Raw genomic sequence first — 18,751 nt, forward strand, 5'->3', positions numbered from 1 at the left:
CAGCACGTTCACTTTTATTTATTTTCTAAATTTTAGCTCTCCTTTGTACCGATATACTATTAAAAGATCTTTTATTTTTTTTTAAATACCAAAAAGTAAGTTATCATACTCACCTAGGTGGCTGCAGCTTCGATCTGATGCTGCATCTTTTTTTCCCTTGGCTCAGATGTGAGAACCGAGCAATCAACCACCGGTCGCTTAGTTTTCCCCCTCTGCTCTGAGCATAGAGCCTTGACTGTCAGTCAGCGGTTCTTTGCTCTCACCTCCATCACTCACTGTAACGCTGGCTATAGGGGGGACGGGAGGGGCATCTGGGTGGATCCTGACCACATGGTCGGGATCTTTAGCAAGCCTTGACCGACTGAGTGACGTCAGCTGACAGTGGCTTTAGCCCACTGTCGGCTAAAAACATGTCACAGGAGTGAAGAACGATCTGTCCCCAAAAAAGTTCTGGCCAAAGTTCTCCCTTTTTAATGTAATTATTTTGCAGAAAAGAAAACGCTGCGCTATTCTACACATCCCGTACCTCAGTGTCAGTGCTTGTTTGTATTAAGGGGGGGGGGGGGAAGCTTCTCCATTACTTTCTGGATCGACCTTGGGATGTGAAAACTGTGAAGATGCAGTGAGGATTTCACGCACTGACCTGATTATAACACACTCTGCAGCTGCCCTCCCTCTTCCAGAAAATCGTTTTCACCTCCTCAGGTGCATGGTTTTCCAATGCAATCGATGATCACTGTTCTCAATAATGCACACTACCTCACTTTTATCTTGCATAGCTTGTTCATTTGGCAGAGTGTGCAGGAGCTCTCCTGAGTGATCCGATAATAACCTATGTAGATAGAGCTGTACAGTAGTATTGAAAACAGGAGAAGTATGTCCTGATTCTGTAAAGCTCACCATACACCTATACAATCTGATTGTGTTATCTCCTTTAGATTTACTATCAACTATGTAGTGCAAGGACCTGCCTGATTGGATAGATGTTGTGTCGTCCTAATAAAATAATTTTGGTAAATCTAACCAGATTGTTCAGTGCTTGTACAATCAAATTGTAAAGTGTATAGCCATCTTTTATGTACTTAAAATAAACTAGTTCCTCTTTTAGTGCCAGTAATTGTTAATAGCACTCAGGAGCAAACCAACATTTTTGCCACGTGAAAAAACAAGTGAAAAACGCAGCAAAACGCACAGTAAAAAGGTGCAAACTGCAACACACCAAAATGTCCCATGAGCTACTTTACCACGTGTAGGGCAGCCATTAAAATCAATGGGCTTCCTATAGATATCACAGGGGAAAACCAAAAAAACGGGTGTTAATGGGGCCCAAAAATGTAATTGGTGCATTTGCACAAGAACAATGAGGCTCCGTTCACATCTGTGCTTTTACCACACTTTTAGGTGAGTTTGCCATGCATTTGTCGCATGGCAAATGCATGCCTGCTACTCGTCTTGGGGTGCCTTTTAGCAAGCTGCACAGAAAACGCATGCTTTGCCATGCATTTCAAAAACACTGCAAATGTGCATTATGCTTGCATTGTCATTACTTGCTAAAAGGCACCACAAGTGCGAGTAGCAGGCATGCATTTGCCATGCGACAAACGCATGGCAAATGCACCTAAAAGCGTGCTAAAGCACACTATGGTCTGCTCCACAAAAAAAAAAGTTCTGGAGCTTCTCATTCATAGTGCCCTATGCGTGATGAGCAAAAAACGCCCACAAAAAACCCTGCATGCGGGAACATGACAGCTAAGTGTTTCTGTTCTCTTTATCCTCTAATGTACTTCTATAAAGATGGCCATACACTATGCAATCTAAACTATGGAATTGTATTACCCACCTGAACAACCCATTCAATTTGTATCAAATCGGGCAGGCCCTTGCACTACATAGCTAAAGGGGTATCTAAATGAGATTGTACAATTACAGTGGGTGGAAAATAAAAGGTGGTATAGTGACCCTTTCAGGCCCTCTTATGTGATGCAGCAAGGAAGTGCATGGGGGGGGGGGGGATACAATCTATAGCAAGTGTTGGAATCAAAAAGCATTTTTAAACATCCAAACAGATGAAAGTTTAAAGTGTCTATAGATGAGGCAAGGAAGAGGTGACATTGAGATTTCTGAGCCAGAAGTGACAATAGAAAACGCTTCTATTTATTATGAAAAGTGAAATTCTATCTGAAAGGGTGCACTTAGCCTTTAAAGTGACAGGAAACCTCTAGATCAGTTTTAACCAAAAATTCCTTTTTATTTGATTGAATGAAGATAAAACCTGAGATGTTTTCAATCTGAAAGCATTTTTACAGATGGCCACCTAGTGTTTGCAGTTTTGTATTTTGGGAGGTGTGCAGAGTTATATTGGTGTTCAGAATTGTAAAATGTCTGTCCCAGTCACATTGTCCTTTATTGGAAATGAACAATCAGGGATTCCTTCTCTTTTTAAAGGAATTTTTCTCACTTCCTGTTTTGGCTATGGGAGGATCGATAGGGCACAAATGGTTAAAAAAAAAAAAAAAGCTGACCGGGGTTACAACTATTTTTTTTACTCTGCCCAAAAACAACAAAAAATCCCATTTTAGTTTCCATTTAAATTAAGTTGTGGTTCATTCAAATATCACCCCCAGCATCCCTTCAATGTGGAATCTTAAGTGATTTCCTCAACATGGACACTGTAAATACAGTACTAAGCCCCTCTGGGGACACTTTCATTATCTAACAATAGTTACAGCAGAGACTTGGGGGTCTGTTTAAAGCCATTCTTTCTATATATGACTTGTTAAAGCCATTTCAAGTGGGTGGGGCGTAAATCGTCAGACCGGCTGAGGGAGGGTGAATAGGTGAACTTTTTGCAAGATAATGTGAGATTCTGGCATTGACCCCAAATTGTTAAGTGTATTAGTTAAAGAGGAACTGCAGTCTGCTCACATAATTTGGAATAAAAACATCTTTGCCATTCTGAAGCTTCCCCCCAACCAATTTGCATATTATTTTATATATATACTGTGATTCTGTACTTGCCAAATAGTCTGGCTGCATCCATTTTAGCTGTGGGCAGCTGAAGCTGCTGCCTGTTCACTTCCTGGATTTACACCTCCAGCTTTCATTGGCCCTCTTATGACTCATCCCCCCCTCTCTTCCTGGCAAACTCTCACAGGAGTGCGAGAGTGAACTGTGCATAATGTCATAAGCCTAGGCTTTTTACCAGACAAGAAACAGGAAGGGGGCTGTATAAGGTATGTACTGGCAGAAAAATAATGTTTTACTATCCAAAGTTAAAACAACAAGGGCAGAACATCTAATACAGGCATGTCCGAAGTCCGGCCCGCCTTCATGTTTAGTACGGCCCCCCTGGTGATTTGGATATATATATCTTCTGTGGCCCCCAGGGCCACAAAAGATATGTACTGTATTTATCGGCGCTGCCTCAGAGGGGACAGGGATGGGGGCGGGACAAACGCCTTCAGATTACATACTGGAGGATCTCCTGTTTACTCTCCGACATTTGTAATCGGAAGTCCTGTCTCCTGGGCTGCCATTGGACGACTGTTCTGTCTATTATAGGAGGCGGGACTTTGTATTAAGGAGGCCGCCGAGTAAACAGGAGATTCTCCTGTATGTAATCTGTTGGCACTCGTCCTGCCACCCTCACTGTCCTCTCTGAGGCTGCAGATGGGCATCGATCAGGCTGTACTAATGGCAATGGTGAGGCTTTAGATGGGCACTGACCCTTATTTAGCTTCACAGTTCTTTAATTAAAATGTACGTTTTTTTCCTGAAACTTCTTTCCTAAAGTGATGGTGCGTGTTATACACCGATAAATACGGTATATCCAAATAACACGCCCAAGATCATCTCTTCACCACACACAGCCACAAAGGCAATATAATTCTTGTTGGGTAGTGTATTAGTGCTCGGACGAACACACCTAGACCAAATTTTAATGGTTCAAATAATGTCAGGCAAAATGGTTGGCCCTCACACATGTTCACTTCATCAAATTTGGCCCTCTTTGAAAAAAGTTTGGACACCCCTGATCTAATAGATGGAAAGATGAAAAAATGACTGAAGGTCCGTTTTAAAGTTCTATTAAGCCAAAGGCATATTGCCTGAAATAGTCTTCAAAACAAAGTACATTTAAATTGGAAGAGAACAAAACCTTCTTGTTGTCTAAAATGTGACAGATATTTTATGTGCTAGTGAAACCTTTTGGAAGTTCATAAAAATATTATATTGACTTGTTTTATTAGTCCCAGATATGTAACTAATATAGGACTTTGTGTAACCACATAGGTTTTTGTGAAGTCCCTGAGCCAAGTTAGAGTAAGAATTTCGAGACTAACTTTTTTTTTTTTTCTAAAGCAACATCAAAATGTGTTTAGTAGACCTGTGGCTTGACATTGACAATTATAACCATAAAAATGTATACAAAAAAGTCATATGAGGATGTACATGAATGTGGGCATACTTCTAATGCAGCAGATGTGACGTTTACCTGACATTCACTGATAGTTAATCAATTGTCATTTAAAGCATGTGAAAAATTCCCCTGAAGTGAATGTCAGACCACCTGCTTTATAAATATGCTTCTAAAGTCGAGGGCTTACTCCATCAGGGACTGATGACTCTCTGGTCCGTCCTCGAAAGGTTTAAGGATTTTTATTATTTTATGATGTCAATCTGTTTATATTGCCAAAGAAGGATGGCATTCAGATGATCCTGAGACCCAGGTTGCTCAATGTCTTTGTGAAAGTCTGGCAGTGGGCAAACCATCACATTTCTGCTCTCTCCGTGTTCTACATTCCAGGAGTGGTAATGCCTATTACCTAAATGAGGACATTGTCTTTTCTTCTTCCGGTCCTCGACCAACACACCCTAATGCCGCGTACAAACGATCGGATTTTCCTTCGCAAATACCTTGTATTGTTTTTCCGATGGAATTCCGCTCAAGCTTAGCTTGCACGCACACACAGTCACACAAAAGTTCTCTGGACTTTTGACCGCCAAGAACACAGTAACGTACAACACTATGACGAGCCAGGAAAATTAAGTTCAATGCTTTTGTGCATCGGAATTGCTACAAACGTTCGGAATTTCCAATTGGAATTATTTCCATTGGAAAATTTGAGAACCAGCTCTCAAATTTTTGTTGGCGGAAATTCCAACAGGAAAAAGTCCGATGGATCCTACACACGGTCGGAATTTCCGACCAAAAGCTCACATCGGACTTTTTTTGTCGGAACATAAGCATATTCTCTAGATGTGTTTCAGGCTGTTCCGGTGTATCTGTTGGCTATGGCTTTGTTTTATTAAGACAGACTCTTTGTGGTCATCCATGGTCCACAAAAGGAGTTGGCACGTCCTGGGCCTTTTGTCGTCAGGTGTCTACGTCTTGGGTCTGTTAGGCGGCTACATGGTCATCTGTCCACACCTTCATTAAGTTCTAAATGGTGGATTTAGCTGCACCGTCAAATGTGTGTTTTGGCTGCAAGATTTTGCAATTTTTTTATTTCTGCCTTTTGGTGTTTTTTTTTATTTTTTTCTGGTTTTCCCACCCCTTTAATGGTCACTGCTTTGGGATGTCCCTAGGGTGAAGACTAGGGATGCACTGAAACTACTTTTTTATCAACAAGTAAGATTACCAATAACTTTTTTTTATCAGGTGCCAGCTGAATTGTCACCTGGTGGGCTGAGCAAGGCTGATATAGGAAGCATTCTGAAAGATGTTCCTTCATCCCCACGCTCCACTGCGGTGGTGCATCCAGGCTGTTCCTCCCTCCATGCACGACAGACTCCACAGGTGAAAATTCAGCTCTTGCAGACACACTGATGGCTAGCGGCAGGACTGGTGCAAACATTTTTGTCTACTTAGGCGAAGGAGCCCTAAGCCTCCTGGATATGTCCCCGATCGCTGTGAATTGTCCCCACTTCTAATAAAAGTCTGGAAAAAAAGCACCTCAGATCACCCCGATTGCTGCATCACTGTAGACCACTGCTCTGCTGCTGTACCGCCCTGCATACCTCTGTTCCCCACTGTATCACCCTGAATGCCCCTGCACACCTGTTCCCCACTGTACCTCCTAAATACCTATTCCTCACTGTGCAACCCTGCACTCCTGTTCCCCACTGCACCACCATGAATGCCTGTCTTCCTCTTTCCTGCACACCTGTTCCCCACTATACCCACCATGCACCCCTTTTCCCCACTGTACCCCACTCTACCTCCTACATACCTGTGCCCCTCTTATGTACATCTGTACCACCTTTTAACCCCTCTTCCCCACTATAGCCCCCCTGCGCACACCAGTTCCCCACTGTAATCTGTACTACCTACTGCTCTACTATTGTGATGTCGCACGATTTCAAAGCCACATTCAGTGTGAACCTAGACTAAGAGAAAATGGATGGGCAGCATAGATAAAAAGTAAGACTAAAATAAAACTATTATATCTTTCCTTCACTGGCCAGAGTGAACACAGAATACTGTCTGTAGGTGCCCCGAGGGCTGCAAATTGAGCATCGGGAAACTAATTTTTTTCTTGCGAAGTTGCCACTCTTTTTTTTTTTTATGTCTATTCACCATGCACACCTCTCAGTAATGCCTCTTGGAAAGAACACAGCCTCTTTTGGCACTTGAGGGGTTGTCACTCGCCAACAATTCTAAAAAAGTGCCCTGCACCAATGTCTTAACAGTACAAAATTAACAATTTAATTACATATAGAGATTGTCCATTACAAAGTTGCAAAATTTCTATTGCAACATTGCTACGTCTCCAACCCTAACAGGTTAGTTATTTAGGCTTGAAGCAATAAGCTTGATACCAAGCTTGATCAGAGTACTTTCTTTAGCAAAGAAACTCCGGTCAAGATTGGTATCAAGCTTGATAACAAATCTTGTAGGGTTTGAAACCTAGTAATGTTGCAATGAAGACTTTGCATTGCATATTTTCATGTAGAATAAAACAATTTTACATTGTTTTAAAGTTTGGTGTAGATCAATTTTTCACTCATTAGTACATGGCATGAATACATTCAGTGGATATATTCAAGTAACAAGATCTACAAACTCAATTAATGTTCTTTTATATAATTACAAAAAATTAACACTAGGAAAAACTACAGTTTCTTTGCAATGATTATAATAAAATTATTCTGAATATGTTGAAAGGACCAAGGTGATCAAAATCCCTTTATCAAAACACTGTGCAGTATAGCATTGGCTAAATGAAACAAACTATTTCTCTTTATGTCCTCACTTATTCAGACACGACACAAGAACCATTGGCTTTCTTGCTTAAGTATAAGCAGTTGTGAAGTACCAGGAAAGAAGTCTGACAATGTCCTTTTATTGGTGCCTTTTTAGGATTAAATGAATATTGTATTTTATACAAGGAAAATAAATATACAGTAATTGATAATGCACTTTATTTGATTTTCCTTTGGTAACCATTGCAGTGCTGTAGCAAAGTTGTTTTTATCAACTACCTCTACAGTATCTTACATTAAACGAGAATTGCATAACCTGTCAAAATACTACTAGTACCAGTTTACCACCTCTTACATCCTGAGTAAGCAAGCATATGAAAAGAAAGACCCCCGCTATTACAAATGTTGTCTAACAACATAATACTGATTGTATGTGTTTGACAGCCAAAACTGCTCATTGAAACAAATTGGGGGGGGGGGGGGGGGGGGCCCCGAATGTCGAAAGTCTGTAGTTCTCAAATGCATATATAAATCTTGACTGTTTTTAAGCGTTCATACCTGTTAACTCCTGTTTTTCCAGAAATAAAGATTTAAACCACGAAAATAAGATAAACTCACCGTGTCAGATGAGATGCCAGTCCTTTTGTTTTAATGAGCCTTCTTCCTGCACATTTTGCTTCATGATGTATTCCAGAATGTACATTGGAACCCTACAGCTAACTGCATAATCTTCACCATGTCATGTAGAAAGCTGCAAACGCTGTGGAGATGATCTGTCTGTGGTGCTGCAGTACAAGCAGCTTCACAGAAACTGGGTAAAAAGCGCAGCAACCAATCTAAGGGTTGTTGTGTTTTTTTAGCCAATGAGAACTGCAGTGTTTTGTAGAACGTCCTAATTGCCCCCTGAAGCTAGTTTGTCCTCCCCAATAGAATGCACTTATATTGATCATGTAGTAAAGGTGTATATTGTTAACTGAACACCATAAGGTTCTATTAAAATTGTTTTACATTGCCTTTAATTATAGATCAGATATCCCCACTCTGAACTTCACACCAGAGGTGATCACAGACACAATGAAAAGTTTAAAAAGCTTTATTGCAAAAACTTGGCAACACTTTACAGCATCATAGCAAGTGGTACCTGAAGGGACTTGCCTGATGTAGCACAATACATATGATGTACCAATCTATCTGCATAAGTAGTTCTATGTGAGCTTAGAGTATATAGGATGGAAGACCACCAACTATTCAGTTTGGCCCCCAGTCCCATGCACACAATGGCATTTCACCCTCCTCTACTTTCTTCTCCCCCACTTTATTTTACTTGCTTACCTTTTTGTATTTTTTTTGTTTGTACACGGTTTGTTGCACTGTATAACTGGTAAGGTGTAGGTCCTCGGGCCTGCCCTGCAAGTTTTGGGAGGGGGTGGACATGGCCTTTTGGCTTAGTTTGCCCTCTCCCATTGGGTTTCTCTTTGGGGGAGCTCCACTTAGTACTTGGGTGGGTCTGTTTCGGCATACCCTCCAGAGAAAAGGGTACGTCTGGTTTAGGCCAGATGGACCAAGTGTAAGCACCCTTGTCCCCGTCTGGAGCCTAACGCCCCAGGGAATTCAGGGCAAGACCCTCTGATTTTAGAGGGCTTGCCTTGTGTACACCCGTTGCATATTTTATGTCACCTATTTTATGGTGTGCAAATTTTTTGGGCACCGGTGAAGTTTTTGAGTGTGTTTCACACCCCATAGGCTTTCAATAAAAAATAAACCATCACTTGCTATTAGTAGCAACTAAACCTCATATGGGGGAAAAAAACAGTAATTGTGCATTTATTGGTGTCAACAATATGTGCAGCCACTTACTTGACAATTGACACTGGTGTTGAGCATGTTATAGCAATGGCATTTGGAACTGAAGCAACAGTAAATGTATAATCTCATAAACAATGGTATGGGTGACCAGCATTACCAATTTGTTGCCCTCCCATTTAGCCTGTCCACAACCCCTTGGGTTTCACCATAGTGTTTGCCCTGGTTTTGGCTCTGCTTTATGCTAATCCATGTAGTGGGGTACCTGGATGAAGAACCAGTTTTTTCGGTCCCTGACAGTTCCAGGTGGATCCTCTGTCTGAGGTCATTGCTGGACCTATCTCAGATTAAAACATTTGGGCTTGAATCTAGACACAGCCCTGTACAAAATCTTCCTGCCTTGGGTTTAAACTGCTGTCCCATTACGCTCAGCTCTGAATGAAGATATTGGGTCTCATTGTTCTCTCCTTCGAGGCTGTTCCATATGCCCAGTTTCACCCCAAACCATTGCAGCTTAACATTCTTGCAGCGTGGGACAGACTCTGTAATTAGACCACACCATTCGTCTGACCCCCAGGGCCAGACTGCCCTTGGCATGGTTGATTTCCATCTCTGAACAGGAGTTAGGGAAGCTTTCTCCTACAACTGTGGAGTGTTTTCGCGATGCCAACCTGTCAGGCTGGGATACTGTCCTGGGGACCCTCTTGGTGAAGGGAACATGGGCATCCAGAGAAAGCTCACCTTCCCATAAACATCCTTAAATTCAAACTGATTTGGTTGTCACTTCAATGTGGGACTCTTCTTCAAGGACAACCAACTAGAATCCAGTTAAACAATGCCACTGTCATGGTCTACGTCAATCCTCAAGGAGACGCTTGGCATCGTGCCACTCTTGATTCTCTCTTGGGTGGAACTTCACTGGCTCTGCCCACCGTTCACATCCCAGGTGTAGACAATTGGCAGAAAGACTTTATCTTTTGCCAGTGTCTGTATATGTGGGCTGGAGACCTCCATTCAGAGGTATCTCAAGCCTTTTGTCATAGATGGGGTACACTTGATGTAGATTTATTGGCATCCAGGTTCTGCAACTTACTGGACTTTTTTTTTTTACCAAATCCAGGAATGCTTTGTGGGCCTTTGCAGTGGATACTCTGGTGACTCCATGGAATCGGTTCAGCCTGTTCTATGGTTTTCTGCCCCACCTACTTCGCAGGATTGAGATAAAGGGCCTTCCGGTGATTCTCATAGCACCTAATTGGCCCAGGAGAATGAAGTGCTTAGACATACTCTAACTTCTGACAGACGCTCCGTGGGCACTTCTGGACGGTGCTGACCTCCTGTCACAAGTACCGGTGTTCCATCCTGCTTCTCAGTTTCTGGCCTAAGTGGTATGGCTGTGGAAGCCACAGTCCTGAGGGACAGTGGTCTGTTATATTAAAGTGATTGTAAAGTCTTGCTTAAGAAAATAATTAAACATGTTGTTATACTTGCCTCCGCTGTGCAGTTGGTTTTGCACAGAGCAGCCTGGACCCCCCTCTTCTCAGGTCTCTCTTTATTGCTCCTGGCCCCTCCCTCTTGTTTAGTACCCCCCACAACAAGTGGCTTGCTATGGGGGCACCCGAGCCGAATCACAGCTCCATGTGTCCAGACACAGAGCCCCGACCCGGCCCCTCTCTCTGCTGATTGGCTAACTGACTTTGACAGCTGCGGGAGCCAATGGCGCTGCTGCGGTGTCTCGGTCAATCAGGGGGAGAGTCCCGGATGGCTAAGACACTTGTGAACATCGCTGGAGAGAAAAGGGGCTCAGGTAAGTAATTAGGGGGTGCTATAGAGGCAGCTACACACGGAACATTTTTTTATCTTCATGCATTAAGATAATAAAATCCCAAAAATGCTGCCTTTACAACTCCTTTAAGGCTAGGAAGTCTAATTTTCATAAAGTCTACCATCCTACCTGAAAGTTGTATTTTGCTTGGTGCAAGGTGAGGGATTTCATTCTAGAAAGTGCTGGACCAACATCTGACCATGAGTAGCGTCAAAGGACAAATCTCAACCTCAGCCATTATGTTTCTACGTAGCTCACATGTCGCCTCCTGACTGATCCACTATGTCGCTTTTGGGACCTCAATCTTGTTCTCAGCTTTGCAGTAGCTGCCCTTTAAACATGCCCGTAAGATGGCTTTTCTTGTTGCTATCTAATCTGCAAGGACAGTCACTGAATTAGCAACCTTATTCCATAAGAAACACTTCTTAATTTTGCAGAGGGAGAAAGTTATTTTCAGGTCTAAGGTCTCCTTTTTCCCCCAGGGTGGTCCCTGCTTTCTACCTCCTATAAAGAGATGGTCTATTTCCTTATGTACGTCTCCAAACATCCTAGGGAAATTCCCTTGCACTGTTTGCACGCAGTGTGCCCTGTGAGTGGCAACTTAATTTCAGAAATCTGATTCCTTCTTTGTGCTTCCTGAGAGCTCTGGTAAGCGTCTCCCTGCATTTTACTCCAACTTTGCTAGGTGGATCAGACAAGTGATTAAGACCTCTTTTGATTCCACATTCAGGTGTATACTACAAGCTGCTCTGAATAAGTGTTGACTGCTTTTGGATGTCCTGGTCATAATGATATAAAGAAGCTCATGTCCTGTACCATACTGTATCATCAACCAGTAAAAACTTACCAGTAAAATCTGTGTCCTGGAACCAGTGCCGATCCTGACCTCCCCTGGGCCCTAAGCAAAATGAGGTGTCACATTAAACTTGAGAAACGGTGGGGGGGGGGGTGGCGCTACCGACCGTGACATGTGACATTAAAGATTAAGGTTGAGAAGTGGGGGAGGGGGTGTTCTGCTGTCGGAATTGACATCTTACATTAAAGTAATTTGGGGGGCCCTCCGCAAAGGGGCCCTAAGCGGCTTGCATAGTGAGCCTATAGGGGGCGGATCGGCCCTGCCTGGAACACGTTACAATACACAGGTCCTTCGCCAATGCTCTCACAATCTTCATATTATATGCTTCAAAACTTAAGGTAGGTGGGAGTGGGAAGGGTTATAAGAATGTGTCCCAGCAGCCAGTGTCAAGTCACCTGAATGTGGCTGCAAGTAATCCAGTTGTAATGATATAAAGAAGCCTGTGTCCTGTACTGTACTCCAGGAAATTGATTTTAGTGGTAAGGTAAAAATCCTATTTTATTAAATCTGTGTGTGCTGTATTGCAGAAATATTTGTATGCAGCTGTCTATAACATAAAAAATTTGTATTATTTGTAATACAGGAAGAAGATACCTCGGTAAATGGTATAGAGTTTAAGATTCTCAAAACATTTCACCATGAAGTAAGAGTGGATGCTATAACCTGGAGTCCAGAAACTAGATATGATACATTAACTCCCGTTTTAAAGTAAGTTTTAAAGTATTTATAAAAAAAAAAATATATACCATATTTGCCGGCGTATAAGGCGACCGGGCGTATAAGACGACCCCCTAATTTTACAGTTATTAAAAGATTTTTTGCCTGTATTAACCGTATAAGACGACCCCTATTCCGATGCTTCATATTTCTTTCTTTTGGAGCCATATTCTTCTTCATTCTTGCTGGAGCTGAAGCCAATCACGGCGATCGATGTATTCTACTAATGAATACAAAGCCTGCTTGGATTGGCAGAGGCTGTAACATCATCAGCCCACGCTTCTCTGACTCTCAAAGCCAATCCGAGCAGGCTACTGTATGTAGGCACTCGGATTGGCAGAGGTTGTTACCCCAATCCGAGCAGGCTCTGTATTCATTTGAATACATCGCTCACCGGGATTGGCTAAGCGGTATATACTGTTTGTAGCCAAAGCTACATACAGTATTACCGCACATGCAGCAGGCATTCGAGCAGCTGGCCCAGTGTATAAGACGACCCCTGCTTTTTGGCCAGTCTTTTTAACTGTAAAAGGTAGTCTTATACGCCAGCAAATACAGTACTATATAAAGCGGTTTTGTATGTATTAAAATTGATCTTTAAATTCCACTTATATATGCAAGAACATATCTTTATATCTCCTTCCTGCAATCCAGTGTAGTGTGTTTATTCATTCAGTTTTTGGTAAGCTGTACTGTTTTTAAATGAAGCCTGTACTAAGAAAAATAGAAATCTACCAACATGTATGAAGTACATTTTTGCAATGCTTTCACATTTTCCCATGTTTTATCCCTTGTCTCATCCCTTTTAAGACCGTGTGTGTGTGTTCGCGCAAGTGAGCCCAGGCTGCTGTATTTCACTTTTTATTGTAACAATGTTGTCATGATTTTTTAATATTGGTGAAGGTTTTACTGTTATTGTGACTAATAGCCATACATTTTTGGAATTGTGTCTCTTTTCTATTAACAAACTTTGTATCTATGACGCTGTGCGTTCCATATTGAAGCCCCTTTACAAGCCTTTGCATATTCTATTTGGCTTTGGGAACCCCAACCTACTAAGTTGAGTCGGTAAAATAAATACCATCTAAACTTTCAGTGTTGATATTTTCCCTATTTTATGTAATTTTGAATCATACTTTTCAGTAAGCCAACAATTTTGTAATAAAAATAATTTTTTGTCATTGGTCTTATGTAATAACCTAGTTTTCTGAGATCCTGAATTTTGGGTTTTCACTAGCTGAAAGCCATAGTTATCAAAATTTATAGGAGAGAAATTCTTGAAATGTATCTCTCCATGTGTATCCCATCTATATAAAATATGAAATTCACTTTTTGAATTCAAATTACTGAAATAAATTAACGTTTTGATGATATTCTAATATTATGAGATGCACCTGTACTTCTGCTAAAGAAAATGGATTGCACTTCCACCAGAAGGTCTACTACTGATGTTCGAAAAGGTTTCTTTCATCCATCCCAAGCCTCCAGTTCCAAATCTAAGACAGGAACGTGCATGGCCCTCCAAACGAACCAAAGCTTGTCGCAAGGGTTCTTCCCAGTGGCACCCCCCACTTCTCAGTGCACTCATGTTGTGGGTTAGCTGGACCTGACTTTAGACATGACCCAGAATCTTCCTGCCTTGAGACAAACTTCTGCCCAGCCATTCTCGTACCCAAGTTCTTCTGGCCCAAACAAAGCCATTAATCTTTGCCTGTATAAGACCCTTTTCACACTGTTAGCATGGCCGCGTTGGTGGTAAAGTGGCGCTTTACTGCTGCTATAGTAACGCTTTTCGGCTGATAGCAGCCTAGGAAAGGGTTAAAACCGACCGCAAATCGATGTGGCCGAATCGCTTTGCAGGCGTATCGGCAGCGCTGCTCATTGATTTCAATGGCAGGGGCGGTTTAGGAGCGGTGTATACACCGCTCCCACACCACCCCAAAGATGCTGCTTGCAGGACTTTTTTTTTTTTTTTTTTTTCAGTCTTGCAAGCACACCGCCCCAGTGTGACCGCACTCAGGCTTTCACACTGGGGTGACTTGAGAGGTGTTATTTTTAGCGCTAAAACACCTGAAAAGTGGACTTAATACCTCAACAAATACCTTCCAGGTCAAAAATTTCACATGGTTGGTAATTGCCTTTTTGAAACAAGGGAAATACATGGCAGCTGTAAATGTCCAAGATGCCTATCTACATGTTCCCATCCAGCTGCCTGCATCAGTTCTTTTTGTGCTTCGCAGTGGCAAACAATCACTTCCAGTTTGTTGCACTGAATTGTGGCCTATCCTCTGCTCCCAGAGTATTCACAAAGATCTTGGGCACACCCAGTTCACAGGCTACCTAGACATCCTTCTCCTGTAGGACTACTTTCCCATCCAGCTATCGGCTAACATCCACAGGACAGTTGAGATGCTTTTCACATTGAGATTTTTCCATGAGAATTCAAGGCCTCATAGTAACCTCCCTCGAGGCTGTAACTTTTTTACCAATTTCATTCAAGCGCTCTCCAACACAACAACCTGTCAACAGACATGCTCCTTCTCTCAATCTGCCCATGCGCCTGTCCAGCCAAGCAGGAAAACTATTCTAATTCCACAAAATTGGCTTAATAGATCTGGAACACAGACATACATAGGCTAATCCCCTATTCCATCCTGCTTCACTTTCTGTGACTTTAATGGGATGGCTGTTGAAGATCAGGTCTTAAAGGTAGAGAGGTCTTTGAGTTTATTGCCATCTTGCTAAAAGCAAGCACAGCCACTTTCTGCCATAGTACCTGGATATCCTCCTTCGCCTGATGTGAACAGAGGCACTTCAATCCAAGAGATTACTCAATGCCTCACATTCTGGCCTTCATCCAATCAGGACTTGACCAGAACTTGGCCTTAAGCGCTCTGAAAAGACAGGTCTCAGCCTTGCCCGTTTTCCTTTTATAGAACTCTGGCTTTACTCGCCCTTTTATATAACCTTTTCTTAAAAGCTTGAAGCACCCTTTGCTTCCTTGAGATCTAAACTTGATTATCTCTGTCCTGCCAAAACCACCCTCTGAACCCATAAGGGATATTCTCTTAGATTTCTTCTGCATAGTAGCCTTTTTGGTTGCTTTCACTGTAAGATGGTTCTATGAGTTGGCTGACCTCTCCTGTAAGGAGGTGTTCCTCATACTCCACACAGAAAATATTGCCTTACACCCAAGACCACATTTTCTTCCTAAAGTGAGATGGGACTTCAACCTCAATGAGGACATAGACCAGACCTATCATCCTTCTGCTCTGCTCCTAAGCATCTAAAAAAAAGAAGTATGAGAATTAAAAAAAAAAAAAAACACAATTCTTCTCACCTAGATGAATGCAGCATCGGTCCAATGCTGCACCTGTCCCCTGCTACTTCAAAAACTGAGAACCAAGCAATCAAAAAAAGCTGATTTCTCAGTCTTCAGTGAGCTGAGATTCGCTGACTGTCACTCACTGGCCCTCTGCTCTGCCCCTCCAGCGCTCACTGGAGCGCCGGGCTGTGCAGTGGGAGGGAGCGGCTGGCTCCGGCTCTCAGGAGCGTGCTGAGAGGCTAAGCCAGCTGCTGGTCCAGGCATCTGGATGAATGCTGACATTTAAGTTGGAATCACTTCAGAGCTTAGACCAGCTGAGTGACATCAGCCGACAGGCCACAGAAAAAGTTGGGCTAAAAGAGCTTAAGCCCCCATATCTCCTTTAAGTATACCTCAAGGCTAAAGCATTGATCATACAGATAGATTCCCTATTTGTTCACAGGACCTCATAAGGGACACCCTAGTTCCCAGTACACCATTGCAAGATTACTGGAGCTTATACTCCTAAAGGACAAATATCTTCCTGTGCTTTTACGTGCCCATTACACCAGATCAGTAGCTTAGCTGTGTAAGGCCACCACCTGGTCCCCTTGTTATACAAGGTCCTACTAGGTAGACATCCAATCCTCTGCGGATGCCGCTTTTGGCTTTGCAAGGTTTATGCAGTAGCACTGTAAATTTAAATCCTTTCTTAACCCTTGCTGTTGTTGGTCCTCTTGTCACAGTTCTGTTTGCCTAATTGTCCACCCTTTTCATTCATTGCTTGAACACGTATTGGGGTTTAGTTTATAAATACTTTGCTTGTGTCCTGTACTGTACAATTAAGATAAGAGACATTTTAACTTGCCTGTAAATTTCATAGCTTGGAGTATAGTACAGGACTCGTTTTGTGGCAAGCAATGCAGAGTGACCTAGGAGCTAGGAGTGGTGTAGGGTTATAGGAGAGGCTCCCGGGGGCATGTCCTCAAGACCTTTGTCAGTGTCCAGTTACCCGAATAATGAGCCTATATTCTAGGGTCTATGAATACGTTGACTGTGGACTATACTCCAGCATATAGAATTTACAGGCAAGTAAAAATTCTAACTTTTTTTTTTTTTTTTTTTTTTACTTATTAGATGTGACAAAACACTTTTTTGATCAATAGGAGTTTACTATTGGGATTTACAAACACGTTTTTAAAGGCTCATTCACATGAATTACTTTTTGTGTTGCTCTGGAGCAATCCATCTAAATTTTTGAGAATGGGGCCATTTTCACTGTGGTGAACTGCAAAACGCTACACTTTAACAACCTTGGGTCTTTTTGAATCATAGCTTTCAACACAATAAAACCTACAATAAGGTTTAGAGTGCTAAATGTGTTTCTTTTCAAACTAGATTTTGCACAGCTGCTGGAGATAAAACGTTAAGAGTATTCACATCTGACTTTCATGAACAGAATAAGTGCCAGGTAAGACTCAGACTGTAAAGTGTCCAAGCAGTTGCCGTTGCCATTAAAACCTGTGTCTCTACCAAACATGTAACAAAGTAGGCACATTAATCCACAGCAGATGCATCCCTTTTAGGGGTTGCAGAGCTTTATATGATTAAATGTATATTTTTGTTGTTGAGCCATGTAATCTATCAAAAACATCCAACTGCACCATGTTTAAAAGAGAAGTTGAAGATTTTCTTTTTCAAGAATCATACTTGGCTAGGTGGATGCAGCATTGGTCTGATGCTGCATATTTCCCCTGCTGGCTCTAAGACTGAGAACTGAGCAATAAAAGATTGCTGATCGCTTGATTCTCTGAGCCCTGTGAGCAGAGAGCTGATGACTGTCAGTCACCAGCTCTCTGCTCGCGGCTTGCTGAGAGGCTGAGCCAGGTGCTGGGGTTGTGGGTGGATCCCAACCATATTGTTGCGATCTTGCCCCAGCCTGGACTGGCTCTGTGATGTTTTTCGACAGCGGGCTTCAGCCCTCGGTCTGCTGACATAGGGTCACAGCAGTGCAGAACAAACTGCGCTCTTGTGATCCACGGGAAAAGTATAGCCAAGCAAGCTTTGGCTGTACTTCTGTACTTCTCCTTTAAATCCTGGGTGAAAGTTGCATGATTCTTGTTGGAAAATCTTGCTAATGTCCTATATTTTATCTTCATATTCAGTGAAGTGTATATAGTATGTTTAAAAAAAAAAAGACAGACGGGGGGCTCATTGGAATCTGGGATCCCCCTTCAATAAGAGGGCCCCCAGATCCCGGCCCCCTTACCCTATGTAAAGGAGTATGGGGTACATCGCTCCCCTACCCATTCACCTGGAAAAAAGTGTCAAAAATAAAACACACTACACAGGTTTTTAAAGTAATTTATTAGGCAGTAACAGGGGTCTCTTCCGACTTCTCCAGTTCTTCTCCCACTGTCCGTTGTCTTCTGCTGGGCTCCTCCGCTATCTTCTGCTCTTTTGCCCGGTCTTCTTCATTGTCTTCTTGCCTCTGCTCTTCAGTGCAGTGCGCAACAACTTATATTGGCATGGGGCGTGGTCCCCAGGTGATGTCACTCGATGACCCCGCCCCTTATTACGTCACCATCCTATCATGCCCCAGGTGGTGACATAAGGGGCTGGGTCACTGGATTACATCACCTGGTGACCACGCCTCATGCCACATGGCATTAGAGCGGGAGAGAGCGTTGCGTCAACATCGGAAGAAGAGCAGAGGGAAGATGATGATGAAGAAGAGCGGGCAAAAGAACAGGAGATGGCTGAGGAGCCCGGCAGAAGACACGGAGAAGAGGCCGGAGAGAGCGGAGATGTGGGAAGAGACCCCCGAAGTCGGAAGAGACCCCAGAGCTGCCTAATAAATTACTTTAAAAACCTGTGTAGTGTGTTTTATTTTTGACACTTTTTTTTTTCCAGGTGAATGGGTAGGGGAACGATGTACCCCATACTCATTCACATAGGGTGGGGGGCTGGGATCTGGGGGCCCCCTTATTAAAGGGGGATTCCAATGAGCCACCCCCCCATGTTGAGGGCATGCAGCCTGGTA

At 42.7% G+C, this 18,751-nt stretch overlaps 1 protein-coding gene across 1 annotated transcript in view; it reads left to right on the forward strand.

The window, feature by feature from the left end:
* Positions 1 to 18,751, forward strand: part of NUP37 (nucleoporin 37) — a 46,182-nt gene that overhangs the window by 8,585 nt on the left and 18,846 nt on the right. Inside the window, exons 3-4 of the mRNA XM_040344288.1 lie at positions 12,271 to 12,395; positions 17,107 to 17,179. Coding sequence (XP_040200222.1) covers positions 12,271 to 12,395; positions 17,107 to 17,179 — 198 coding nt within the window. The remainder of the gene's footprint in view (positions 1 to 12,270; positions 12,396 to 17,106; positions 17,180 to 18,751) is intronic.

Source organism: Rana temporaria, chromosome 3, assembly GCF_905171775.1.
Source record: "Rana temporaria chromosome 3, aRanTem1.1, whole genome shotgun sequence".
Taxonomy (NCBI): Eukaryota; Metazoa; Chordata; class Amphibia; order Anura; family Ranidae; genus Rana; species Rana temporaria.